This window comes from Ostrea edulis, chromosome 4 (genome assembly GCF_947568905.1).
Source record: "Ostrea edulis chromosome 4, xbOstEdul1.1, whole genome shotgun sequence".
Taxonomy (NCBI): Eukaryota; Metazoa; Mollusca; class Bivalvia; order Ostreida; family Ostreidae; genus Ostrea; species Ostrea edulis.
In genome coordinates this window covers 31,286,417-31,295,566 of record NC_079167.1, presented here as the reverse complement: position 1 = coordinate 31,295,566, position 9,150 = coordinate 31,286,417, and the positions used below count along the sequence as shown (strand labels likewise).

The following is a 9,150-nucleotide window of genomic DNA, read 5'->3' as shown; positions in this document are numbered from 1 at the left end:
CAATTTTTTGAAAATAAGGCCTTTTAAGCATATTTGGCTCCGCCCATAAGGTCACAATTTATACGCTCTTATCCTGGAGATGCTTCACACCAAACAATTGGCCTTGTAGTTTTCAAGAAGTTAAAAATGTAAAATTGTTAACGGATGACACACACAATGGACGAAGACCAACGGCAATATGTCACTTGAGAGACTCAGGTTACCTAAAAATTATATTTTCAAATGAATAAACACGAGTAAAAATTCTCTTTTATTGTGCATTATTAATGTTCTTTTCTTTTCGAACATTCAATCACATACATTCATTTATGACATTGTGCTATTGCAACAGCCACCTGTTGCCATGACGACACTCAAGTATCACAGATTCATTACATAATTTTAAAAATCTACAGATTTTGAAGAACAGCAGTATGCAGTAACAAACCATTCCACACTGGCATCTAGTGCGACCTCTCAGCTTCTGAAAAAGAAAATTTTAATGCATGTCGATAGGTCTTCTTCACCTGTATGAGAGAGAAAACCATTTGGACAGTTTGTTGTTCAAAAACCAAATAACGTTGAAAGCTTTCCTCTTGATAAAGTTTTTATCCAAGTCACAAATGAATCTAGCAGCACAAACACTAAGAGAGAGGCATCTCCTCAGTAGAACTTGTGCGGACCAGCTGGACGAGTATGTGAACAGCAGGAAGCAAGAGAAATGTCCAACACTGGAAAACTCAGATGCTATTACGGAAAATTTGGAAACTTCAAGTTGATCAACCACCAATAAATGGTTTAAAAAAACCAAACCTGACCTGAAACACTAAAATCAAGGAATTAGCATTTAAACACACACCAACATAAGGGCAATAATATCACTTCGAGAAATCATTTTCCAAAGTTCATTGAAACAAAACTCCCCTCCCATAAACTTTCATGTTGATTATTTTCAGCGCAGGATAAATATGGAATAACTTTCTTCCAAGGATCCAATTGAACCTGTATTCATCAAAATTTCAAAACCCATCATCGTAAATCGATTCCGAAATACTACTGAAAATTTCACAAATAGCAACAAAGTCTACATCACTTCTCAGATTCATACATCATGCAATATTTTAATCACAACACACTATTCACAAAGTTTATTGCATCTTCAACTGCGAGAAACAGATCATCAGTGAACCAAAACTGGAACAAAGTCTGTGATGTTCTACATAGCTCTGGGATCTGCACGCTACCACATCTCGCCTCCATGACTGGAGTCATGAGGACGAGATGTAGCCAATCTCAATCCATCGTCGATCACATCCACGGAGGAAAGATGGTTCTAAAACTTACTTATCTTCATGATGAACGGGCATAATTCAGAACATTCCGGAATAAACTTATCCCCTTCCAACATTTGCCATAATCATAAATATTTCAAACTCTCAAGAATGCATTACTTGGGCATATTGCAACAGGAATTATTGGGAATTCTGTGGCTAGGCTGGGGCTTGCTGAGACTCACGAGGACCCATCTTGAATAAGGACTTGCTTATCTAACAACACAGGTCTCAGACTGCTTGAAAAGCGGTGGTACTTAATTTACAGTCCAACTTGGTACTATCAGCATTTAACACCGCACCCTTCTCTTTAAGAAACTGCAGGCACTCTTCCAAATCCGAGAACCCTAACTCAGCCTGGACAAAAGATACTCCTACCATTGGTCGAAATCTACATTTATTGAATGGGATGATCGGCAGGTTGGTGAAAGGTCAAATGAAAAAGAAAATACAAGCATTATGTTAATAACAAGTACAGTCACTTGGACAAATAATCAAAACCCAATACTACATGTTTAACATTTAAAATTGCTTTCTTTTTCCAATAAAACATTGTACTGTTTTTCGCTTGCTTGGGTTTATTTTGTCTAAAATGAATTTTCCACACAAGTACCTTCATTTTGTAAACTTACCGCATACAAACCTGTTACTTATCCTGAAAAGAACTTTTTATATGACTTTATAAGCAATGTAATCATTTACTTAAAAAATTGCAAAGTTTATATTTTTTAGTGCAAGACAAACAAAACTTTTGTTTCCAATAATAATTTCTTTTTACAGTTATTCTATGCTGGATCAACTTTTTATTAATTATTCAATATTAGATTTTTGTTTGTTTGTTGGTGTTTTAGAAGAATATTTGCATTTGAATACATGTATTTAAGTGATTTTGATGTTAAATTCTTTCACATTTGATCCCCTAGTATCATTTCAACTAGTAGAATTTTTCTGAATTATAAATAGTAATTTATACACTCCCTTCTGTGTAAAAATATTTGTAAATACAAGTTGATATACGTACGTTTTGGCGATACTCTTGATCGCCATTTTTCTCGCTCTTTCTACAAACCAGTCTAAGAGGTAGCCCGACATTTTAGGAGAACTTTGATACAAAATAAAGAACTTGTGATAATTATTTAATGCCCAAGCCGATCTGACTGTTAAGGCATGTTTTACACAGGGGTCACTCCTGTGTTCAGGGGTCAACGAAGCCAAAGCTGTGGTCATGTCTGATTACCTAGTTAAGGTCATCTCATGTGGTATGGTTCTTTTGCCAATATACAGTAAAGCACAATGGTAGTGAATCCCAAAGAATACAAGAAACGCAATTTACAATGTTCAGTTTCCTGTGGGGGGTTTCCCCCTTTTAAAGAGAATGAATTGCTGCAAGATCACTTCTAAATTTTCATATTAAAATTCTAACATTTAAAATCTCAAACAAGTCGAATGCTGGATCTCTGAATTCATCTGAAAAGGATACCCAGGGTATTGGAGGTGAATATATAATACAGAATTCGGTAGGCTGTGAACTCCACTTGGTTTCCTTCTATCCCTTCATTGTACAGAAGCTTCAGCTGAGTTTGGCACTGGTTAAATTCTTCATGGTCTCCCTGTAAACACAACAAGTTCCTTATCAACTCCTGTACTAGGGACCAGGACCACTATGTTCATACAAAAATGATTCCTAAATAAGGGTCACTAAAGTGAACAACCTTGCAAATCTCACACTGCTGAAGTAAATCACTTGTTTGGTCGATACTTCATTTTAGAGAAAGCTTGCCAATCTCAACTGACTCAAAACCCCGAGACATTGAAATAGGAAGCAACAATAATCTGCTTCAAGCACGAGTTAAGGGGCCTTTGGACGAGAACTTGAAAATGAACAATACATCTTATAGCAAGCAGTAATTCTTTTGCTGCATTGTGTTCAATTAAAAACTACTAACCTGATATTATTGAAATCATTCAATTAAATGTCAAATTCTCTGAAAAATCTTCAGAAGTAAATTTCTGAAGACAAAATATTGAGAATTTAGTTTACTTTTGCATTCAGCCCTTCAAGATGACATTCAATATATTGATAGCATCGTACACATAGAATGCAGAGAACTGGCAGCATGAAACTCTCCTACTCATTACTCAATACAATCCCCAGATTTGGACGGTGTATCTTTCTGCACATTAATGAAAGTCCGCACAATGGGGGTTATGTACAAGTTGTAATATTATTTTACATGTACTCTCACTAGATCATATACCTACTAGTGTATCAGCCCTTATTCATATGATTTGTACTTATGATACATGAAGCAGCATGAAAATATAGCTGCATTGCTAAGAGTTGAAAGCTTGTAACTTTGAAAAGATAACTCAACATTTTTAAAATTGTCTTTGGGAGAAATGATAGAAAAACAACATATTTGAATTGCATCTCTATGCATATATACAAGATAAGTGCCAATGTCTGACAAAAACTTAAAATCACTAAAGTAGTGCCATCGATCAGCTCTTCGGAACTATTGCCCCCGAGCCTTTTGATCTTGGGCAGCTACCACCAATTCAGAGCAATACGGAGAGCAAAACTTTAATGTGATCTTCTATATTTATCACATTTCACCTTTGGTATCAATAACTGGACTTACCTTCTCCATGGCAATTCTGGCATGCGTTTCATACACTCGTACTGTGAATTCATCTCGGATCCCCTGAACCTGTCAACAGAAATACAGCCGATATTTCACAACGGTAAGACTCATGTGGTCAACCTGTTCAACAGCCAAAGACCAACAAATAATCAGGACGAACAACAAATTTAAAACAAATATGTTACTGATGTTGAAAAAAAATTAAAGCAATTGAGGATGATGACTTTGATTATGACTGATCTATCATTGTCTACGACTAGTATTTTCAAATATTCTGAATAAATTGAAATCAATCACTAAAACTTGTATTTAATATCTATTAATAGTAAAAGTTAGTAAATACATGACAATTTTATTTTGAATCACCAGAAGGCCAGACAAATATGGTGCAGGACCAGTAACTCTGTCTGCATGGTTACTCGTCCTGCACACAAGCAAAATTCTAAGCTGTGAACACTGGTAAGACTTGCAAGAAAAACATTCAAAATCTGATGATGGTAAGATTGACATAACTTTGTCAATAGTAAGAATTACAATTCAATGAGAGTGTACAGTACAAACATGTTAAACTGCTACACACATATTCAAGACCATGATGAAAATGAACCAATGTGAGCTGCCTTTTTTACTGTTGCATTCAGCCCTTCAAGATGAGCTCAATGAATGAGAACATCGTACACAAAGAATGCAATTCCAGCTTGACTAGTACTTACTGTTAGGTCCTGTCTAATGGACTTCATCTGCTCACAAGCATAGTGGTAGTCTCCCTTGGTTTTCCAGCGCTCCTGCACCATGGCCAGGGACTTCCTCAGGACAGCTGGTGGTCTCACCTGCCACGCCTCAGGTGCCTGTAAATAATGTGACCAAACTCCAAAAAAGTATTCCTAAAATAGCTCAAGCTCCTAAAAGTATTCCTAATGTATACACACAATACTATTTGTAGAAGACAATAAAAGAAATCTCTGTCTTGATGTTTTAACAAGAAAGATATATAAAACTAGAAATGCAAACAATTTGCATTTTTCATATCTAAATTTTTTTTTAACTCTTTGTATTCTTTTATAAAGGTACCTTTATCGCAATTCACCTTTGAATTAGAACGCTTTGGCCGATATAGTATTGTGTTGTGTGACGACACAATTGAATCTGTTTGTAATACAATTGCGAAATGCAACAGAAACTCTCATTGGTCCATATGTATAAGTCCGCCCAAATTCCCTTATACGGGAGTAGTCAGCATTTGAAAACATGACGGCCAGATGCTAGATGGAAAAAAAACTTCAAAGGAAGAAAGAGAAAAAGTTGTATTCTTGTGTTGTTGCCTCATAAATTTAATATAAAAAAAATTCCTAACATATTTTCCTACTATACTTCAGGGGTCGAAATTAACTTTTTCTACCACAGGCTAATTTTAGCCTGTGGGTAAAAAATCCACAGGCTAAAATGAAAATATACAAGCTAAAAAAAAAATAATGAAGCAGTGCTCTTTTTTCATGTTTTTTTTAAATCAATGATTTTCCCCATCATTATTCATTACTGACCTAGTGGGTCAACAGGCATCGTTTGGACAAGACACTAAGTTACGTAAGTCATATGGTGCAATGTTTAGGTCTCTTGATTATCGCACCTTTAATCCACAACCTGTTTACCGCAGGTCTAGATCCAGTCTTCCAATTTCATGCCACATCAGGGTTGTCACTAGTGATTTTTCAAAGTGATTCCGGGACTCATGGTTTTATAAGCAGCACGATCACGAGCCCCATGAACTTTTTTGATAATCGTCTACGCGGTGAGCAGTGCACTCGTGTCATCACTACAACCCAGCCAACCTCAATATGACATAAATTAATTTAGATAGGACATTCTCATGATTCTGATAAAAATAACTAATTGAAGACTTGGTAAAACATAGACTCCGATTTGTTTTGGGATTTTTTTTTTTTTTTTTTTAGATAAATGGATAACAAAAACCTGATACTTGAAATTCAATTTAATCACCCCTATAGGTGAACAGGACTCGTGGCATATGTCTATATTTTTCATCATTATGCGATGTCCGACCTCTAAAGCATTTGTTTGACTCCGAGTTTCTTAAAAGATCGTAAAATAAAAATCCGGATATAAACGGTTGTTGAAATCGGTCGATCATGTAAGCGTTTGTATGATTTAGAGTGCAAGTTTTAGAAAAAGGGAATAGCGCATCACCATATAAAACAGATACAATACGATCATAGTTTGTAAATCACCACTCGCTAAGATTTTCGAGTGTCCACAATTTTAACTCGCTATTTTTCAAATGTACTCGCATTTTGCGAGTATTTCTCGCTAATTTCGAGCCCTGTACTTGTGTCCAAACATACCTTCAAATATTTATTAAAGCCCCATACGACCCAAAAACTCGATCACAGCTTTTGATGATTTCGTTCGTAGACGTAGCTATGTTAGGTAACCAGTCAATTCGAATCCCGGTTCATTTCCATATTGGCACAATAGCGTCTAGATGTGTACTAATACCCCACAAATATTTTAGCTAAATTGTTTAAATAATATACCACCCCAGTCCTATTAAATGATAATTATTCAAATAGCTAAACTCACGGCAGTGCGGCTTTCATTAGTCATGAGCGGCCACGCCGGTCGGTCTCCATCTAATGTCCTAATGTAGCATTTTCGTTCATCTAGAGCTTATTTTACCTTTACAAAAACTGGTACAAAAATGTTTTAATTTCTATTAATTATTCGTCTTGATAATAAATGAAGAGCGAATACATAACTTACAACCGATTTTATGAATAGATACCAATAGCAAGAGTTCGAATTGACCGGCTATCTAACATGGCTACGTCAACAAACGAAATCATTTGAAGCTGCTAGTTTTCGGGTGGTGTGTGGCTTTAATGAATATTTGAAGGTATGTTTGGACGCAAGTATATAGTAGGAAAATATGTTAAGATTTTTTTTATATTGAGTTTATGAGACAGCAACACAAGAATACACCGATTTCAGACCTCAACCGTCCGCAGCTTTTTGTGACCCGTAAATCAAAGGTTTTTATAAGAGGTGGATCTTTTCAGAGAGCTATGTACAGTTCTCCAGCTACACTGAATCCGCTCGAGAAAGTGGGCGGGCTGTAATCGGCCAATGAAAACTCTTGTTGTATTACATCAAACATGTCATTCAAATTGTTCAATCGTCTCATTCTATTGTGTCGTCACACAACACAATACTATATCGGGTAAAGCATTCTAATTCAAAGGTGAATTGCGATAATATCAAGGTTTAGTTTTATGTGAATACAAGTACAAAGTAAGCTTTAATTACACGTGTGGTTTGTACCTTTTTGAGCTTTCATTTCTATGTGAATACATGTATCTTATCAAGCTTTTAAAGTTGTATGCGAACGCCTTCTTAAGCTTTAGTTTTATGTGAATACCTTTTTCAGCTTCAGTTTTATGTGAATACATTAGGGGAGAGTGTTGATATTTCAGACAGTATTTGATGTATTTCGGAAATGCTCATCATCTAACCACTGAACCTAGGCATACTGTATATCGGTTGATTCAACGAATATTCTAAATTCTGCTCTTGGGTTTCTTCAGATTTTTTCCTGCCATTTATGCCACATATTAACACTTTAACACAGTTAGGTAGAAGGTTGTAACTTCGGACGGTGGTGTTGTTATTTTTGACACATGGTGTTATAACTTCGGACAGTTAAGAAATTCGGTTGTTGACGTTTATTTCGTGGTTCAATGGCATTTTATGCTTTCGTTTTTGCACATGAGATGAGATGATTTTTTATTTTTGGTAGTGTTTCTTATTTTGTTTATAATTCTTTAATTATATCGGTAACTTTTACCAGAAAACTTGGTCTCATCAGGACTTGATTTTACCAATCAAACAAAATGGATGCCAGGGTCTTGAACTGCAATGTAGGTGAAGGTCGTGTATTTGAATCAACCAATCAGAGCTGGGTAACAGATGCCCATAATATTAGGTGTATTCCATTTTGTAAATATATCAAGTTCGGAAATCAGTTTAAATTTAGAACAAATAACTATTGTAACGCAAGATATAATGCTGTTTTCTTGACTGTCCGAAATATCAACACTCTCCCCTATCAAGCTTTAGTTTAATGTGAATACCTTTTTCAGCTTCAGTTTTATGTGAATACATTATCAAGCTTTAGTTTAATGTGAATACCTTTTTCAGCTTTAGTTTAATGTGAATGAATACCCTTTTCAGCTTCAGTTTTATGTGAATACATTATCAAGCTTTAGTTTAATGTGAATACCTTTTACAGCTTCAGTTTAATGTGAATACCTTTTTCAGCTTCAGTTTTATGTGAATACATTATCAAGTTTTAGTTGTACCTTAGTAAGTCTTAGATATGGTTTCTCCAAATCCTCGCATGTTCCCACGGTGTTGAAGCTGGTGAGATCTAGGTCCTCTTCATCAGAGTTCTACAAACCAAGGTCAAAGTTCACTATACACCTGCTATTCTTAAATCTTAATAGTTCCTAAATTTTGACAACGTATCCACCTTTTATCTCAATTCTTTTTTATAGCAATAGGAGCTTGTGCAAGCCTTCATACTTACATTGAAGTTATTGATGTTTAGAGTTAGCTCTGCCTTCCTCTTTTTCGCATCATTCCCAAGATGATGACCGAACCGGGCTGCTCTCTTCAGAAGCCTAGCTGCTTTCTCTGGATCATCGTCATCGTCTTCAGGCACAAAAAAGCTACGGAAGACAAAATGCACAATTTACAAGTGATCATCAAATCACCAAAATTAAAAATTTTACATACACACTATCATGCAAGACGCATGTTTTTCCATATTAGACTTACTTTTTGCCACGTTTCTTGATATTTTTTGCATTTTTCTGTTGTCTGTTGTTGGGGGTCCTTCCTCGGCCTTCTTTCTTGGCACCCCTGCCCTTGCCTCTACCCCTCTGGTTTTTCCCTCTTCCTCTGGGAGTGTCTACAGTGCCTCTAGAACTTCCCGAAAAGGAGGTACTTCTTGAACTTGTTGAAGAATTGCTGTCGCTACTAAAACACACAACTTGTCCATCAGTTTCATTTAATAGCTGACATGAAACAAAACCTTACAATAATACTACCCTAAATTCTACAAATTCAAAAGCTTTTTTTACCACCGCGGTGGCCGAGAGGTTCGAGCGTTTGCCCTGTAT

At 35.9% G+C, this 9,150-nt stretch overlaps 1 protein-coding gene across 1 annotated transcript in view; it reads right to left on the bottom strand.

Moving 5' to 3' along the window:
* Window positions 1–237: 237 nt before the first annotated feature.
* LOC125669753 (leukocyte receptor cluster member 8 homolog) overlaps window positions 238–9,150 on the bottom strand; it is an 11,826-nt gene continuing 2,913 nt past the window's right edge. Inside the window, exons 7-14 of the mRNA XM_056161352.1 lie at window positions 8,807–9,052; window positions 8,556–8,697; window positions 8,329–8,418; window positions 4,669–4,803; window positions 3,953–4,021; window positions 2,791–2,920; window positions 2,332–2,539; window positions 238–1,701 (exon numbers count right to left, since the gene is read on the bottom strand). Of these exons, the coding sequence (XP_056017327.1) occupies window positions 1,542–1,701; window positions 2,332–2,539; window positions 2,791–2,920; window positions 3,953–4,021; window positions 4,669–4,803; window positions 8,329–8,418; window positions 8,556–8,697; window positions 8,807–9,052 (1,180 nt within the window). The 3' untranslated portion in view covers window positions 238–1,541. The remainder of the gene's footprint in view (window positions 1,702–2,331; window positions 2,540–2,790; window positions 2,921–3,952; window positions 4,022–4,668; window positions 4,804–8,328; window positions 8,419–8,555; window positions 8,698–8,806; window positions 9,053–9,150) is intronic.